The sequence below is a fragment of the Anomalospiza imberbis genome, chromosome 29, assembly GCF_031753505.1.
Source record: "Anomalospiza imberbis isolate Cuckoo-Finch-1a 21T00152 chromosome 29, ASM3175350v1, whole genome shotgun sequence".
Taxonomy (NCBI): Eukaryota; Metazoa; Chordata; class Aves; order Passeriformes; family Viduidae; genus Anomalospiza; species Anomalospiza imberbis.
In genome coordinates, this window is record NC_089709.1 from 1,400,480 (window position 1) to 1,419,564 (window position 19,085).

At 59.4% G+C, this 19,085-nt stretch overlaps 1 protein-coding gene across 1 annotated transcript; it reads right to left on the reverse strand.

Annotated features, from left to right (window-relative positions):
* Window positions 1-2,298: 2,298 nt before the first annotated feature.
* On the reverse strand, window positions 2,299-14,649 carry USF1 (upstream transcription factor 1). The gene is made up of 11 exons (XM_068174770.1): window positions 14,560-14,649; window positions 11,535-11,603; window positions 10,951-11,000; window positions 10,372-10,490; window positions 8,541-8,642; window positions 7,435-7,624; window positions 6,786-6,873; window positions 6,039-6,097; window positions 5,051-5,145; window positions 4,380-4,508; window positions 2,299-2,751 (listed from the first exon to the last, which is right to left on the reverse strand). The coding sequence occupies exons 2-11, from the start codon at window positions 11,540-11,542 to the stop codon at window positions 2,299-2,301; spliced, it is 1,293 nt and encodes a 430-aa protein (XP_068030871.1). The 5' UTR covers window positions 11,543-11,603; window positions 14,560-14,649.
* Window positions 14,650-19,085: the final 4,436 nt, after the last annotated feature.

The following is a 19,085-nucleotide window of genomic DNA, read 5'->3' on the forward strand; positions in this document are numbered from 1 at the left end:
AGGAGAATTTTGGGGCCCCTTTGGGGGGGTTCAGAAGATTTTGAGGTTCCTTTGGGGGTTTCAGGAGAATTTTGGGTCCCTTTTTGGGGTTTTGTGAGATTTTTTGGGGTCCCTTTGGGGAATTTTGGGGTCCCTTTGGGGCTTTTAGGGGATTTTGGGGTGCCTTTGGAGGTTTTCATGGGAATTTTGGAGTCCCTGAGGGAATTCAGGAGAATTTTGGGGCCCCTTTTTAGGGTTCAGGGATATTTTGGGGTTCCTTTGGGGGTTTTAGGGGAATTTTGGGGTTTTCAGGAGAACTTTGGGGGCCCTTTTTGGGGTTTTATGAGATTTTTGGGGTCCTTTTGGGGAATTTTGGGGTCTCTTTGGGACTTTTAGGGCACTTTTGGGGTTTTCAAGGGGATTTTTGGGTGCCTTTGGAGGTTTTCATGGGAATTTTGGGGTCACTTTGAGGGTTTTAAATGGAATTTTAGGGGTTTTCATGGGAATTTTGGGGTCCCTGAGGGGAATTCAGGAGAATTTTGGGGCCCCTTTGGGGGGTTCAGAAGATTTTGGGGTTCCTGTTGGGGGTTTCAGGGGAATTTGGGGGTTTTCAGGAGAACTTTGGGGTCCCTTTGGGGCTTTTAGGGGAATTTTGGGGTTTTCAGGAGAATTTTGGGGCCCTTTTTGGGGTTTTATGAGATTTTTGGGGTCCCTTTGGGGAATTTTGGGGTCCCTTTGGGACTTTTAGGGCACTTTTGGGGCTTTTAGGGGATTTTGGGGTCCCTTTGGGGGTTTTCAGGAGAATTTTGGGGTCACTTTGAGGGTTTTAATGGAATTTTGGGGTCCCAGAGGGAATTCAGGAGAATTTTGGGGCCCCTTTTTAGGGTTCAGGGGATTTTGGGGTTCCTTTGGGGTTTCAGGGGAATTTGGGGGTTTTCAGGAGAATTTTGGGGTCCTTTTGGGCTTTTAGGGGAATTTTGGGGTTTTCAGGAGAATTTTGGGGCCCTTTTTGGGGTTTTATGAGATTTTTGGGGTCCCTTTGGGGCTTTTTAGGGGATTTTGGGGTGCCTTTGGAGGTTTTCATGGGAATTTTGGGGTCCCTGAGGGAATTCAGGAGAATTTTGGGGGCCCCTTTTTAGGGTTCAGGGGATTTTGGGGTTCCTTGGGGGTTTCAGGGGAATTTTGGGGTCCCTTTGGGGAATATTCCGGTCTCTTTGGGGCTTTTAGGGGAATTTTGGGGTTTTCAGGAGAATTTTGGGTCCCTTTTTGGGGTTTTATGAGATTTTTGGGGTCCCTTTGGGGCTTTTAGGGGATTTTGGGTGCCTTTGGAGGTTTTCATGGGAATTTTGGGGTCCCTGAGGGAATTCAGGAGAATTTTGGGGCCCCTTTTTAGGGTTCAGGGGATTTTGGGGTTCCTTTGGGGCTTTTAGCGGAATTTTGGGATCCCTTTGAGAGTTTTGGGGTCCCTTGAGGCTTTCAGAGGATTTTGGGGTCCCTTTGGAGGTTTCCAGGGGATTCTGGGGTCCCTTTTGGGGGTTTCAGGGGAATTTTGGGTTTTCAGGAGAATTTTGGGATCCCTTTGAGGGTTTTGGGTCCCTTTGGAGTTTTCCAGGGGATTTTGGGGTCTCTTTGAGGGTTTTTAGGGGAATTTTGGGGTTTTCAGGGAGATTATGGGGCCCTTTAGGGATTTTAGGGGAATTTTGGGGTTCTCAGGAAGATTTTGGGGTCCTTTTGGGCTTTTTGGTGAATTTGGGGTCCCTTTGGGGTTGGGTTGGGCTCCGGGAAGAACCTGGAGGACCTAAAAAAAAAAAAAAAAAAAAAAACCAAATCCCACTTTTTTATTTCTTTTTTTTTTTTTTTTGTTTCTTTTTTTCCTGGAATTTTTTTTTCCCATTTTTTGGGGTTTTTTTTTTTTTTTCCTTTTCTTTTTTCCGCAATCCCGAGAGTTTAAAAAAAAAAAAAAAAAAAGAAAAAAATTTCCCAAAACCCCGCGGGGGAGGGGGAGAGAAGGGGGGGGGGAGGGGCAAAAAAAGGGGGGTGGGGTGGGGGGAGGGGGCGTGAGGGTCCCAACACCCCAAAAATCCCCTCCCCCCCCACCCCAAACCCCAAAACCCCCCCCGGGGGCCGTGGGGGGAGGGGCAACCCCAAATCCCATTTTTTGTTTGGGGGGGGGGGGGGAGGGGCCCCAAAATTGTCGGGGGAGGGTGGGGGAGGGGCGGCGCCCACCGGGCCGAGAGCGTGGTGGGGTGAATTTTGGGGGGCGGGGGCGACATTTTTGGGGGGGATTTGGGGGGAATTTTGGGGGTGTGGGGGGAGGGGTCACATGATTGGGGGGGAGGGGCAGAACCAAGCGCGGGGGGAGGGGCTGCGGGGGGGAGGGGGTTTGGGGGTGCGGGGAGTGGATTTGGGGGTTTTTTTTTGGGGGGGGGGGTCCCGGGGGTGTTTTTGGGGTGCGGGGGGAGGTGGGTTTTGGGGGTCCCGGGGGGATTTTTGGGGTGCGTGGGGTGGGTTTTGGGGTCCCGGGGGGGTTTTTGGGGTCCCGGTGGGGGTTTTTGGGGTGCGGGGGGGGGGTTTTGGGGTCCCGGGGGGGTTTTTGGGGTGCGGGGGGTGGGTTTTGAGGTCCCGGGGGGGTTTTTGGGGTGTGGGGGGTGGGTTTTGGGGTGCGTTTGGGGTTTTGGGGGTCAGTGGGGTGTCGTTCTTGATGACGATCTCCAGCCCGTGCTGGCGCAGCTGCGCCCGCAGCAGCAGGTTCTTGTTCTTCAGCTCCTCCACCTGTTTTTGGGGGGGGGTCAGACACCCCAAAATATCCCCAGCGACCCCAAAATATCTCCCTCCACCCCAAAATATCCCCCTGCACCCCAAAACATCCCCCAGTGCACTCCCAGTGCCCCCAGTACAGCCCAGTAACCCAAACCAGCACGTTCTTGCTCTTCAGCTCCTCCACCTGGATTCTGGGGGATCTCGAGGGGGTTTTGGGGGTCAGACACCCCCAAAAATATCCCCCAGCGACCCCAAAATATCACTCAGGACCCCAAAATATCCTCCCAATGCACTCTAGTCCCATTCCCAGTCCCTCCCAGTGCTCCCAGTCCCACCTGCTGGGACAGCACCTCCTTGTCCATCTGCAGCTGATCCAGGCCCATGGATCCCATTGATCCCATTGATCCCAATCCCAATCCCATTGACCCCAACCCCATCCCAATGACCCCAATCCCATCCCAATGACCCCAATCCCAATCCCATTGATCCCAACCCCATCCCAATGACCCCAATCCCAATCCCATTGATCCCAACCCCATCCCAATGACCCCAACCCCATCCCATTGATCCCAACCCCATCCCAATGACCCCAACCCCATCCCATTGACCCCAACCCCATCCAAATGACCCCAATCCCAATCCCATTGACCCCAACCCCATCCCAATCGACCCCAATCCCAATCCCATTGATCCCAATCCCATCCCAATGACCCCAGCCCCATCCCATTGATCCCAACCCCATCCCATTGATCCCAACCCCATCTCAATGACCCCAATCCCATCCCAATGACCCCAATCCCAATCCCATTGATCCCAATCCCATCCCATTTATCCCAACCCCATCCCATTGATCCCAACCCCATCCCATTGATCCCAACCCCATCCCATTGATCCCAATCCCATCCCAATGACCCCAACCCCATCCCATTGATCCCAACCCCATCCAAATGACCCCAATCCCATCCCAATGACGCCCAACCCCCATCCCAATGACCCCAATCCCATCCCTATGACCCCAACCCCATCCCAGTGACCTCAATCCCATCCCAATGACCTCAATCCCATTCCCAACCCCATTCCCAGTCCCTCCCAGTGCTCCCAGTCCCACCTGCTGGAACAGCACCTCCTTGTCCATCTGCAGCTGGTCCAGGCCCATTGATCCCATTGACCCCAATCCCATCCCAATGACCCCAACCCCATCCCAATGACCCAACCCCATCCCAGTGACCCCAACCCCATCCCAGTGACCCAATTCCATCCTAATGACCCCAATCCCATCCCAGCCCCATTTCCAGTCCCTCCCAGTTCCCCCAGTCCCACCTGCTGGAACAGCACCTCATTGTCCATCTGATCCAGCCCCTGACCCCATTGATCCCAACCCCATCCCAATGACCTCAGCCCCACCCCATTGATCCCAACCCCATCCCAGCCCCATTCCCAGTCCCTCCCAGTGCTCCCAGTCCCACCTGCTGGAACAGCACCTCCTTGTCCATCTGCAACTGATCCAGGCCCATTGATCCCATTGACCCCAATCCCATCCCAATGACCCCAATCCCATCCCAATGACCCCAATCCCATCCCAGTGACCCCAATCCCATCCCAGCCCCATTCCCAGTCCCTCCCAGTGCTCCCAGTCCCACCTGCTGGCGCAGCACCTCGTTGTCCATCTGCAGCTGGTCCAGGCCCTGCAGCTCCTCGCTCAGCCGCAGGTTGCTCTGCCGCAGCTCCTGGATGTAGTCGCAGGCCTTGGACAGGATCCCGCCCTTGCTCTGCGGGTCGGGATCTGGGGTCACGGACCAATCCCACACCCCAAACCGCAAACCCTGCACCCCAAACCCCAAACCCGCACCCCAAATCCCAAATCCTGCACCCCAAACCCCAAACCCTGCACCCCAAACCCCACACCCCAAACCCTGCACCACGCCCCCCAAACCCCAAAACCCAAACCCCAAATCCCAAATCCTGCACCCCAAACCCTGCACCACGCACCCCAAACCCCAATCCCCAAACCCCAAACCCTGCACCACACACCCCAAACTCCAAACTCCAAATCCTGCACCCCAAACCCCACACCCCAAATCCCAAATCCTGCACCCCAAACCCCAAATCTCGCACCCCAAACCTCAAATCCCAAATCCTGCAACCCAAACCCCAAATCCTCCACCCCAAACCCCAAACCCTGCACCCCACACCCCAAATCCCAAATCCGGCACCCCAAACTCCAAATCCCAAATCTGGCACCCCAAACCCCAAACTCCAAACCCTAAATCTCGCACCCCAAACTCCAAATCCCAAATCCCGCAGCGCCGACCTGTCCGGATTTGGTGTTCTCCATGGAGCAGTCGGGGATGATCTTGGACAGCTGCACGATCCAGTTGTTGATCTTGTCCCGGCGCCGGCGCTCCACTGAACGGGAACGGGAACGGGGTTGGGAACGGGGCTGGGAATGGGGATTGGGAATGGGATCGGGATTGGGAACAGGATTGGGGAATGGGAACGGGATTGGGAACGGGAACGGAGTTGGGAACAGGGAACGGGACTGGGAATGGGGAATGGGATTGGGAATGGGCTTGGGAACAGGACTGGGAACAGGGATTGGGAACAGGGAATGGGAACGGGGAATGGGAACAGGGATTGGGATTGGGAATGGAGAATGGGATTGCGAAAGGGGAATGGGACTGGGATTGGGAACAGGGATTGGGAATGGGGAATGGGACTGGGAATGGGATTGGGAATGGGAACAGGGTTGGGAATGGGATTGTGAACGGGAACGGGGACTGGGAACGGGATTGGGATTGGGAATGGGGATTGGGGAATGAGAACGGGGACTGGGAATGGGGATTGGGAACGGGGATTGGGATTGGGAACGGGGAACGGGACTGGGAATGGGATTGGGAACGGTGTTGGGAACGGGGAATGGCATTGCGAACGGCAATGGGGACTGGGAACTGGGAATGGGGAATGGGATTGGGAACGGGGACTGGGAACGGGGATTGGGATTGGGAAGGGGGATTGGGAACGGAAACGGGGAACGGGATTGGGATTGGGAACAAGGAATGGGAACAGGATTGGGAATGGGGACGGGGAATGGGATTAGGAACAGGATTGGGAATGGGATTGGGAATGGGGATTGGGAACGGGGAATGGGATTGGGAACAAGGAATGGGATTGGGAACAAGGAACGGGAACGGGGATTGGGGGCCACTGGGAATTGGGGTGGCCCGTGGGAATGAGGGTGGTCTCCGGGATGAGCCGTGGGATGGGGGTGCCCCTTTGGGATCGGGGCGCCGCCCCGGTACCTTCGTTGTGCTGTGCCCGGCGCTTCTCGTCCCGCGTGGCTCGGGGAGCCTCCGACTTCCTGGGGAGGGGCACAGGTGGGCACAGGTGTGTCCCAGGTGTGTCGGGGTGTGTCCCAGGTGGGTCCCAGGTGTGTCCAGGTGTGTTTGAATGTGTCCAGGTGTGTCCCAGGTGTGTTGGGGTGTGTCCAGGTGTGTTTGAATGTGTCCAGGTGTGTCCCAGGTATGTTGGGGTGTGTCCCAGGTGTGTTGGGGTGTGTCCCAGGTGTGTCCCAGGTGTGTTGGGGTGTGTCCCAGGTGTGTTGGGGTGTGTCCCAGGTGTGTCCCAGGTGTGTTTGGGTGTGTTGGGGTGTGTCCCAGGTGTGTTTGGGTGTGTCCAGGTGTGTTTGAATGTGTCCAGGTGTGTCCCAGGTGTGTTGGGGTGTGTCCCAGGTGTGTTTGGGTGTGTCCCAGGTGTGTCCCAGGTGTGTTTGGGTGTGTCCAGGTGTGTTTGAATGTGTCCAGGTGTGTCCCAGGTGTGTTTGGGTGTGTTGGGGTGTGTCCCAGGTGTGTTTGGGTGTGTCCAGGTGTGTTTGAATGTGTCCAGGTGTGTCCCAGGTGTGCCCAGGTGTCTTTGGGTGTGCCCCAGGTGTGTTTGGGTGTGTCAGGGTGGAGTCCAGTTATGTCCCAGGTGTGCCCAGGTGTCTTTGGGTGTGCCCCAGGTGTACCTGGGTCTGTCCAGGTGTGCCCCAGGTGTGCCCAGGTACTCACGGGGAGTAGGGGTGTGCGCGGGGGGCGATGGAGCGCTGGGCCCCCCCCGGGAGCACCTCCTGTGGTGACATCATCACGAAAAACTGCCCTGGAGCCCAGAGCCACAGGTGAGAGCCCAATCCCACAGGTGAGACCCAAAACCCACAGGTGAGACCCCAAATGCATCCACCCAGGTGAGTCCCAACCCAACCCAGGTGACACCAAAGCCATCCAGGTGAGCCCCAGATCAACCCAGGTGTCCCCAAACCCATCCAGGTGAGTCCCAACCCATTCCAGGTGCCCTCAAACTCATCCAGGTGCCCTCAAACCCATCCAGGTGAGTCCCAAACCCATCCAGGTGTCCCCAAACCCATCCAGGTGAGTCCCAAACCCATCCAGGTGTCCCCAAACCCATCCAGGTGAGTCCCAAACCCATCCAGGTGCCCCCAAACCCATCCAGCTGTCCCCAAACCCATCCAGGTGAGTCCCAAACCCATCCAGGTGTCCCCAAACCCATCCAGCTGTCCCCAAACCCATCCAGGTGTCCCCAAACCCATCCAGGTGTCCCCAGACCCATCCAGGTGAGTCCCAGCCCAACCCAGGTGCCCCCAACCTGGCCCAGGTGAGCCCCAGTTCAGGTCAGGCGCTCACCTGGGGCAGTGGGGCTCACCTGTGGGCGTGGGCTGGCCCAGCAGCGCCTCGGAGCTCTGCGTGGTGACCACGGCGGTGGCGGCGGTGGCGGCGGTGGCGGCGGCGCCGTCGGCCACGCCCGCGGCGGGGAAGTAGGTGTAGTGCGTCTCGGTGGGAGCCGCCTCCGTCTCCACCGCGTCCTCGCTCGTGAACGCGCCCTGGATCACCGCCTGCGCCGGCAGGTGCGACAGGTGAGACAGGGGAGACAGGTGTGGGACAGGGGGGGACAGGTGAGGGACAGGGGGGGACAGGTGAGGAGGGAAAGGGGGAACAGGTGAGGAGGGACAGGTGAGGGATACGTGGGACAGGTGAGGGACAGGTGGGACAGGTGACACAGGTGTGGGACAGGTGAGGGACAGGTGGGACAGGTGACACAGGTGTGGGACAGGTGAGGGACAGGTGGGACAGGTGTGGGACAGGTGAGGGACAGACAGGTGGAACACAGGTGAGACAGGTGTGGGACAGGTGAGACAGGAGAGGGACAGGGGACAGGTGAGAGACAGGTGAGGGACAGGTGGGACAGGTGAGACAGGTGTGGGACAGGTGAGACAGGAGAGGGACAGGGGACAGGTGAGGGACAGGTGGGACAAGTGAGACAGGTGTGGGACAGGTGAGGGACAGGGGACAGGTGGGACAGCAAGGACACAGGTGAGACAGGTGAGGGATGGGGGGACGGGTGAGGGCCAGGTGTGGGACAAGTGGGACACAGGTGGGACAGGTGAGGGACACAGGGACACGTGAGACAGGTGGGACACAGGTGGGACACAGGTGGGACACAGGTGTCACCCTGCCCCATGACATACCTGTGTGACCACCTGGGTAGGGCACAAGTGACACAGGTGAGGAACAAGGGGGTGTGGCCCTGTGACACACCTGGGCCATGGACTAGGTTAGGCACAGGTGAGGCCCAGGGTGTGGCAGGGAGGTGTGGCAGTGGGTGTGGCCAGGTGACACACCTGTGTCATGGAGACACAGGGAGCGTGGCAGTGGGGTGTGGCCCCACAACACACCTGGGCCATGGACTGGGTGGAGCACAGGTGGGATGGGGACAGTGGGTGTGGCAGTGGGCGTGGCCAGGTGACACACCTGTGTCATGGACTGTGTGGCCGGGTAGCCGCTGATGGCGCTGGTGCCCTCGGTCTGCGCGTCCAGCTGCCCGTCAGCCACCTGGATCACCCGGTACATCACCTGGCACAGGTGGGACATCAGACAGGTGTGACATAGAAACCCCCCAGAGCCACCCGCTGTCACCACCTGGATCACCTGGCACAGGTGGGACATCAGACAGGTGTGACACAGAAACCCCCCAGAGCCACCCGCTGTCACCACCTGGATCACCTGGCACAGGTGGGACATCAGACAGGTGTGACACAGAGACCCCCCAGAGCCACCCGCTGTCACCACCTGGATCACCTGGCACAGGTGGGACATCAGACAGGTGTGACACAGAAACCCCCCAGAGCCACCCGCTGTCACCACCTGGATCACCTGGCACAGGTGGGACATCAGACAGGTGTGACACAGAGACCCCCAGAGCCACCCGCTGTCACCACCTGGATCACCTGGCACAGGTGGGACATCAGACAGGTGTGACACAGAGACCCCCCAGAGCCACCCACTGTCACCACCTGGATCACCTGGCACAGGTGGGACATCAGACAGGTGTGACACAGAGACCCCCCAGAGCCACCCGCTGTCACCACCTGGATCACCTGGCACAGGTGGGACATCAGACAGGTGTGACACAGAGACCCCCAGAGCCACCCGCTGTCACCACCTGGATCACCTGGCACAGGTGGGACATCAGACAGGTATGACACAGAGACCCCCCCAGAGCCACCCAGTGTCACCACCTGGATCACCTGGCACAGGTGGGACATCAGACAGGTATGACACAGAGACCCCCCCAGAGCCACCCAGTGTCACCACCTGGATCACCTGGCACAGGTGGGACATCAGACAGGTATGACACAGAAACCCCCCAGAGCCACCCGCTGTCACCACCTGGATCACCTGGCACAGGTGGGACATCAGACAGGTGTGACACAGAGACCCCCAGAGCCACCCGCTGTCACCACCTGGATCACCTGGCACAGGTGGGACATCAGACAGGTGTGACACAGAGACCCCCCAGAGCCACCCGCTGTCACCACCTGGATCACCTGGTACATCACCTGCCACAGGTGGGGCGCCTCACACAGGTGTGACACAGAAACCTCCCCAGAGCCACCCCACAGTGTCCCCCAGGTGTCCTCAGGTGTGCCACACCTGCTGTTGGTGTGGAACCAAAGCCCCCCAATCCCCAAGTACCTCCCAGGTGTCCCCAGGTGCCTCCAAGCCCCCCCCCCAGGTGTACTCCAGGTGTATCCAGGTGTATCCCTAAGTGCCCCCAAGCCCCTCCAGGTGTGCCCAGGTGTATCCCAGGTGTACTCCAGGTGTGCCCAGGTGTATCCTAAGTGCCCCCAAGCCCCTCCAGGTGTGCCCAGGTGCCCACAGGTGTGCCCAGGTGCCCACAGGTGTGCCCAGGTGTATCCCCGGTGTGCTCCAGGTGTGCCCAGGTGTATCCCAGGTGTGCCCAGGTGTATCCAGGTGTATCCTAAGTGCCCCCAAGCCCCTCCAGGTGTGCCCAGGTGCCCACAGGTGTGCCCAGGTGTATCCCAGGTGTGCTCCAGGTGTGCCCAGGTGTATCCTAAGTGCCCCCAAGCCCCTCCAGGTGTGCCCAGGTGCCCACAGGTGTGCCCAGGTGTATCCCAGGTGTGCTCCAGGTGTGCCCAGGTGTATCCTAAGTGCCCCCAAGCCCCTCCAGGTGTGCCCAGGTGCCCACAGGTGTGCCCAGGTGTATCCCAGGTGTGCTCCAGGTGTGCCCAGGTGTATCCCAGGTGCCCCCAAGCCCCCCCAGGTGTGCCAGGTGCGGTACCTGCGTGCCGCCGCCCTCGGTCCTGAACACATACTTGACGCCGGGGTCGGGGAAGGTGGCGGCCGATTGGATGCTGGCGATGGCCACGCTCGTGGGGTCCTCGCCCGTGGCCACCGAGCCTGGGGGGGCTCCCCAAATTAGGAGGGGGCACCCCAAACTGGGAAGGGGGAACCCCAAACTGGGGAGGGGGGGCACCCCAAACTGGGGGGACATGGGACTGGGGAGGGGCACCCCAAACTGGGGAGGGGGAACCTCAAATTGGAGAGGGACATGGGATTGAGGAGAGGGCACCCCAAACTGAGAGGAGACCCATGATTGCAGGGACACACCCAAAATTGGGGAGGGGGCACCCCAAACTGGGAAGGGACACAGGATGGGGGGCACCCCAAATTGGGGAGGGGACACTCCACACTGGGGGTGGGGGACACGGTTTAGGGGGGACACAAAACCTCCCCAATCCCCCCACCAAAGACCCCAAATCTCCTCAAATCCCCCCCCACAAAGACCCCAAATCACCCCCAAAGACCCCAAAACCTCCCCAAATCCCCCCCAAACCCCATTTTTGGGGTCCCCCCTCACCTTCCTGGATCTGCACCGTCCCCTCCTCGGTCTCAGCTGCTTTTTGCTGCCTGGGGGGGGGAACAAAACAGTGAGGGGGGGTCCCTGAGCCCCCCAAAACCCCCAAACCCCAAATCTGGGACTCCCCCAAATACCCCACCCCTCATGTATCCCACCCACGGGGAAGTTTTGGGGGTATTGGGGCCATTTTGGGGTCCCAGATCAGATCTGGGGGGGATCTTGGGGCAGTTTTTGGGGGGTACCAGATGAGATTTGGAGATCCTGGGGCAGTTTTGGGAGGGGGTCCCAGGTCAAAGTTTTGGGGTCCTGGATCAGATTTGATGGGGTGCTGGGGCCATTTTGGGGGGGGTGCTAGGTCATCTTGAGGGGTTCCCAGAGCAGATTTTGGGGGTCCCAGAGCAGGTTCTGGGGGTCCCAGGTGAGAGTTCAGGGACACCAGGTGAGAGTTTGGGGTCCCAGAGAAGGTTTTGGGGTCCCAGGTCAGATTTTGGGATCCCAGATGAGTTTTGGGGGTCCCACTGCAGGTTTTGGGGGTCCCAGGTGAGTTTTGGGGGTCCCAGGTGAGTTCTGGGGGTCCCACTCACCCCTTCATGGCTCAGCTCCCTCGGGCATCAGCGGGGCAGGAGCGGAGCAGCCTCACGGCCTTCAGAGCCCTGCGGGGACAGCGGGGTCAGGGACACGGGGACATGGGGACACGGGGACAGTGGGGTCAGGGACACGGGGACATGGGGACACGGGGACATGGGGACAGTGGGGTCAGGGACACGGGGACACGGGGACAGTGGGGTCAGGGACACGGGGACATGGGGACAGCAGGGTCAGGGACACGGGGACATGGGGACACGGGGACAGTGGGGTCAGGGACACGGGGACACAGGGACAGTGGGGTCGGGGACACGGGGACAGCAGGGTCAGGGACACAGGGACATGGGGACAGCAGGGTCAGGGACACGGGGACATGGGGACACGGGGACAGTGGGGTCGGGGACACGGGGACATGGGGACACGGGGACAGTGGGGTCAGGGACACGGGGACACGGGGACAGCAGGGTCAGGGACACGGGGACATGGGGACACGGGGACAGTGGGGTCGGGGACACGGGGACATGGGGACACGGGGACAGTGGGGTCAGGGACACGGGGACATGGGGACACGGGGACAGTGGGGTCAGGGACACGGGGACACGGGGACAGCAGGGTCAGGGACACGGGGACATGGGGACACGGGGACATGGGGACAGTGGGGTCAGGGACACGGGGACACAGGGACAGTGGGGTCGAGGACACGGGGACAGCGCGGTCAGGGACACCAGGACACAGGGACAGCGGGGTCAGGGACATGGGGACATGGGGACATGGGGCAGTGGGGTCAGGGACACGGGGACATGGGGACAGCGCGGTCAGGGACACCAGGACACAGGGACAGCGGGGTCAGGGACATGGGGACATGGGGACACGGGGACAGGAGGACATGGGGACAGGGGGACATGGGGACAGTAGAGTCAGGGACATGGGGACAGTGGGGTCAGGGACATGGGGACAGCAGGGTCAGGGACATGGGGACAGTGGGGTCAGAGACAGCAGGGTCAGGGACACTGGGACACAGGGACACGGGGATGGGGACAGCACAGGGCCACACAGATGGGGACAGGGACACAGGGACAAGGCGGGGTCAGGGATGGGGACAGGGACATGGGGACAAGGGACAGGTACGGGTACAGGGACACAGAGGGGTCAGGGACAGGACAGGAACACAGGGATGGGGACAGGAACGGGGACATGGAGACAGGACCAGGATGGGACACTGGCCATCCTGACCGAACACTGGCCACCACCATGGGCCACCAGCCACCACAAACGGCCACCGTGATGGGACACTGGTCACTGTGGCCTGACACCGGTCACTGGTCACCACCATGGGACAGTGGCCACCACAGCAGGACAGCGACCACTGTCACCACTCACCGGTCACCACCATGGGCCACCAGCCACCACAAACGGCCACCGTGATGGGACACTGGTCACTGTGGCCTGACACCGGTCACTGGTCACCACCATGGGACAGTGGCCACCACAGCAGGACAGCGACCACTGTCACCACTCACCGGTCACCACCATGGGACAGTGGCCACCATAGCAGGACAGCGACCACTGTCACCACTCACCGGTCACCACCATGGGACAGTGGCCACCACAGCAGGACAGCGACCACTGTCACCACTCACCGGTCACCACCATGGGACAGTGGCCACCACAGCAGGACAGCGACCACTGTCACCACCATGGGACACTGGCCACCACAGCAGGACAGCGACCACTGTCACCACCATGGGACAGTGGCCACCACAGCAGGACAGCGACCACTGTCACCACTCACCGGTCACCACCATGGGACACTGGCCACCACAGCAGGACAATGACCACTGTCACCACTCACCGGTCACCACCATGGGACACTGGCCACCACTGTCACCACTCACCGGTCACCACCATGGGACAGTGGCCACCACAGCAGGACAGCGACCACTGTCACCACTCACCGGTCACCACCATGGGACAGTGGCACTGTGACTGGACACTGGCCATGCTGGGACAGTGGCCACCATGATGGGACAGTGGCCACTGTGACCAGCCACCAATGTGGGCCACCACGACTGACCACCGGCCACCACCTGTGACCACAGCCACATCTCCAGGTGTCCCCTTCCCCCCCCAGGTGACAACGTGTCCCCAAAGCCACCAACTCTCCTAGGGTGACACTTTGGGGTCACCCCAAGGTGGCCATAACCTCCCCCCGGCGGGGACCGCCTCAGTGTCCCCAGTGTCACCTGCACTGTCCCTTGTCACCTCCCCCGGGGGGGTGACAAGTTGGGGGTCACTGTGGGGGGGGGGGGGGTGACAGATGGGGGACAGGGGTGAGGGGGTGACAGTGACACACCCGCAGGGACAAGAACCAGGGGGGGACATTCAGCGGGGTGACAGGGAAGGGGGGACACGATGGGGGTGACAGTGACACAGCCGGGGGGGGGGACACACAAGGTGGAGGGGGGGACAAAAGCGGAGGGGGGGGTGACAGAGGGGGGGGTGACAGTGGCGGAGCGGGGGTGACACGAAGGGGGGGGGTGACACGGGGGTAGGGGCAGGGGGGGTGACAAAGTGAGGGGTGACAGCGACAGAACGGGGACACACGCACGGGGAGGGGGACGGGGGGGGGGAGGCGACACAAAACGGGTGACAAAGTGGGGTTTGGGGGGGGGGGTCCACGGCGGGGGGGGGAGGGGGACACGAAACGGCGACAAAGTGGGGGTGGGGTGGGGGTGGCGACACGCAGAGGGGGTGACACCGACACACGGCGGGGGGGGGGGGGTGTCGCCACCGAGCGGGGGGAGGGGACGCCACCGGGGGGTGACAGTGACAACCCGCTGCGCGCGCCTGAGGGGGGGTCACCCCCGCCGCCCCCCCCCCGCCCCTCCCCGCGGGCCCGGCGGGCGCGGCCGCTTCCCCCCCCCCCCCCCCCATCCCCTCCCGGTGCCGGGGCCGTGCCGGGGTCGCGGTGCCGCCGTTCCCGGCGGGGTTCGCCGGCCGGGCCCCCCCCCCCTCCCCCGGTACCTCTCGGCCTCGGGCCCTGCGCGCCTTCGGCCCCTTGTCTCGCCATGGGCCCCGCACATGCGCACGGCGCCGCCGCGCCGCCATCTTGGGCGCGGGCGGAAGTTCCCCCCTCACGCGGCCCCGGCCCGGCTTCGCGCCGCCATCTTGGGCCGGGGCGCCGCGCCGGCGCCGCGCCGCGCCGCCATCTTGGCGCCGGGCACGGCCGCCCTCACGGCCGGGCGCCATCTTAGCGCGCGGGGCCGCGCGCGGCGCCATCTTAGACGGCGAAGGCGCGCGGCGCTTCCGCCGCCCCCGCCGCCATCTTGGGTGAGGGCGGCGCCATGTTGGAAGAGGGCGGCGTTCGGTGAGGGGCGCGGCGGGGCGGTGGGGACAGGGCCGGGCGCTCCTGAGGGTGAGGGATCCCCGCCCGGCCCGTCGGTACCGGAGGGGTTTGGGGGATGCGCCCGGAGAGCCCGGGCCGCCCCCGCGGTGAGGCCGCTGTGGGCGCCGCCATGTTGGGGCAAAGATGGCGGCGGTGTAAACAAAGGCCGGGGTTTGTGGCTGGGCTTGTGTCGCCTCAGCGTCCCCTCGGTGTCCCCCTGTCCCCGTGTGCCTGTGCCTTCGTGCTCCTGTGTGTCTGTGTGCCCCGGTGCCCGCAGCCACGTGTTCTCCTGTCCCCGTGTCCCACTGTCCCCATGGCCCCGGTGTCCCCAGATGACCTCATGACCCAATGTCCCCATTTCTCCCTGTCCCCAATGTCCCCAAATGTCCCCATAGCACAATGTCCCCGTGTCTCCCTGTCCCGATGTCCCTAAACTATCTCATGTCCCCACGTCCCAATGTCCCCACGTCCCAATGTCCCCACATCCCTCTGTCCCGATGTCCCCATATCCCAATGTCCCCATGTCCTCCATCCCCACATCCCAATGTCCCAATATCTCTCTCTCCCAATGTCCCAATGTCCCCAACGTCCCCTTGTCCTCATGTCCCAATGTCCCCACATCCCTCTGTCCCTATGTCCCCAGATGACCTCCTGTCCCAATGTCCCTGTGTCTCCCTGTCCCAAGGTCCCCAAATGTCCCCATATCCCAATGTCCCCATGTCCTCCATCCCCACATCCCAATGTCCCAATATCTCCCTGTCCCCATGTCCCCAGTGTCCCCAAGTCCCCAATGTCCCCTTGTGCTCATGTCCCAATGTCCCCACGTCCCAATGTCCCCATGTCCCCAAATGTCCCCATAGCCCAATGTCCCCGTGTCTCCCTGTTCCAATGTCCCCATGTTCTCCATCCCCACATCCCAACGTCCCAATATCTCTCTCTCCCAATGTCCCCAGTGTCCCCAAGTCCCCAATGTCCCCTTGTCCTCATGTCCCAATGTCCCCACATCCCAATGACCCCACGTCCCAATATCCCCATGTCCCCAAATGTCCCCATATCCCAATGTCCCCATGTCTCCCTATCCCGATGTCCCTAAACTATCTCATGTCCCCATGTCCCAATGTCCCCAAATGTCCTCATGTCCCCATATCCCAATGTCCCCGTGTCCTCCATCCCCACATCCCAACGTCCCAATATCTCCCTCTCCCAATGTCCCAATGTCCCCAACGTCCCCTTGTCCTCATGTCCCAATGTCCCCAAGTCCCCAATGTCCCAAATGTCCCCTTGTCCCCACGTCCCAATGTTCCCATGTCCTTCTGTCCCTATGTCCTCAGATGACCTCATCTCCCAATGTCCCCGTGTCTCCCTGTCCCGATGTCCCCAAATGTCCCCATATCCCAATGTCCCCATGTTCTCCATCCCCACATCCCAACGTCCCAATATCTCCCTCTCCCAATGTCCCAATGTCCCCAACATCCCCTTGTCCTCATGTCCCAATGTCCCCAAGTCCCCAATGTCCCAAATGTCCCCTTGTCCTCACGTCCCAATGTCCCCACGTCCCAATGTCCCCATGTCCCTCTGTCCCTATGTCCCTAAATGTCCCCACATCCCAATGTCCCCGTGTCCTCCATCCCCACATCCCAATGTCCCAATATCTCCCTCTCCCAATGTCCCAATGTCCCCAATGTCCCCTTGTCCCCACGTCCCAATGTCCCCAATGTCCCCTTGTCCCCACGTCCCAATGTCCCCAACGTCCCCTTGTCCCCACGTCCCAATGTCCCCACGTCCCAGTGTCCCCATGTCCCTCTGTCCCTATGTCCCCAGATGACCTCATTGCCCAATGTCCCCGTGTCTCCCTGTCCCTCTCTCCCCAAATGTCCCCATATCCCAATGTCCCCATGTTCTCCATCCCCACATCCCAACGTCCCAATATCTCCCTCTCCCAATGTCCCCATGTCCCCAACGTCCCCTTGTCCTCGTGTCCCAATGTCCCCACGTCCCAATGTCCCCATGTCCCAATGTCCCGATGTCCCCAAATGTCCCCACATCCCAATGTCCCCGTGTCCCCAGTGTCCCCTTGTCCTCATGTCTCAATGTCCCCCTTTCCCAACGTCCTCATTGTCCCCAAATGACCTCATGTCCCCACATCCCAATTTCCCGCATCCCAATGTCCCCAATGTCCCCAATGTCCCCATTGTCCCCATGTTCTTTAACCCCAATGTCCCCAATGTCCCCAATGTCCCATTGTCCCCATGTTCTTTAACCCCAATGTCCCCAATGTCCCCATTGTCCCCATGTTCTTTAACCCCAATGTCCCCAAATGTCCCCAGTTGTCCAAATTTCCCTTCAAAAAGGCCATTTTTGGTGTTTGATCTTTGCCATTTTCCCCTCCAGGAGTCGGAAAAATCCAATTTTTGGCCTCGTTAAAGGTCAGTTGTTAATTAGATGTCATTTGCATTAATAAGTGTAATTATTTCAAATTGTATTTATATTATTTGTATGTAGATCTCTGACTTTACATTAATAAGTGTAATTATTCAAATGATATTTATATTATTTGTATGTAGATATGAAACAATATGCGTCCATGCTATAATTACGCAGTTATTATGCATTTTATTCAAAATGTGTATTTGCATATATTTGCATATAATGGTATTACTTATAATTAATCTCTTAATTAAAAATTGTAAAAAATTTGTGTCGTTTTGGGTTGGGCTTGGCAACCCAGCTCTGAAATAAACCCCAAAAAGTTATAAAAAGTATAGAACGCAATCAGCACATAAATAATTAACAAAATATATACATTTGCGTTATTTAATGAATGATAAAAGTTTATATTGTTGTATGGTGCTGCTATGAATGATATTTACGTTATGTAAATAGTATGAACTTATACTATAGAATATAAAAAACCAAAATAAGTCAATAAAATGTAAAGCAGCGTTAAGGAAAAGAATCAAAAAACAAAATAAAAAAGGAAAGAAAATTTGAAAATAAAATAATAATGAAGAATAGAAAGTAAATTTTTTAAATAAAACAAAATAAAAAAGGAAAGAAAATTTGAAAATAAAATAATAATGAAGAATAGAAAGTAAAATTTAAAAAAAAATTAAAATTAAATTAAATTTTAAAATAGAAAATAAAATTTAAATTAAAAAAAAAAAGAAAATAAAATCTATAAAATCTAAAGTGTGTAAATAAACACCAACACCCCACCAGCATCTCTGACGCTGGAATTCTCACCTCGTTATTTTTATTATTATCATTTCATTTACCTTTTCTCATTATTTATTTGCACTCTGCTCGAGGGGGGGGGCCCTGCCCGCGCTCAGCGCTCGCCCCCCCCCAGGGCTGCCAGGGGGTCCCGGGGGGATTTGGGGGGGTCCCAGGGGGATCTGGGGTGGTCCCTGGGGGTCCCGGGGGGACTTGGGGGCATCCCGGAGCGATTTGGGGGGGTTCTGAGGGGATTTGGGGGGGCCCCGATGGGTCCCAGGGGGATTTGGGGGGGTCCCGGTGAGATCTGGGGGGGTTCCAGGGGGATTTGGGGGGGTCCCGGTGAGATCTGGGGGGGTTCCAGGGGGATTTGGGGGGGTCCCGGTGAGATCTGGGGGGGTTCCAGGGGGATTTGGGGGGGTCCTGGGAGGGCGTGGGCGAAGTGGGGTTTGGGGGGCACCACGGGCACGGCCCGGGCCAGCAGCACCCGCGCCCCCAAAATGGGGAGGGGGCGGCGGGAGCTGCGCGGGGGGGGCGGGAGCGGCCCCAGGGATTTGGGGCGCCCGTCCCGGATCGGATTTGGGGGTCCCGGGGGGTCCCGGGATTTGGGGGGCTCAGCCAGGATTGGCTCCAGGGATTTGGGGCGCCCGTCCCGGATCGGATTTGGGGGTCCCGGGGGGTCCCGGGATTTGGGGGGCTCAGCCAGGATTGGCTCCAGGGATTTGGGGCGCCCGTCCCGGATCGGATTTTGGGGTCCCGGGGGGTCCCGGGATTTGGGGGGCTCAGCCAGGATTGGCTCCAGGGATTTGGGGCGCCCGTCCCGGATCGGATTTTGGGGTCCCGGGGGGTCCCGGGATTTGGGGGGCTCAGCCAGGATTGGCTCCAGGGATTTGGGGCGCCCGTCCCGGATCGGATTTGGGGGTCCCGGGGGGTCCCGGGATTTGGGGGATTC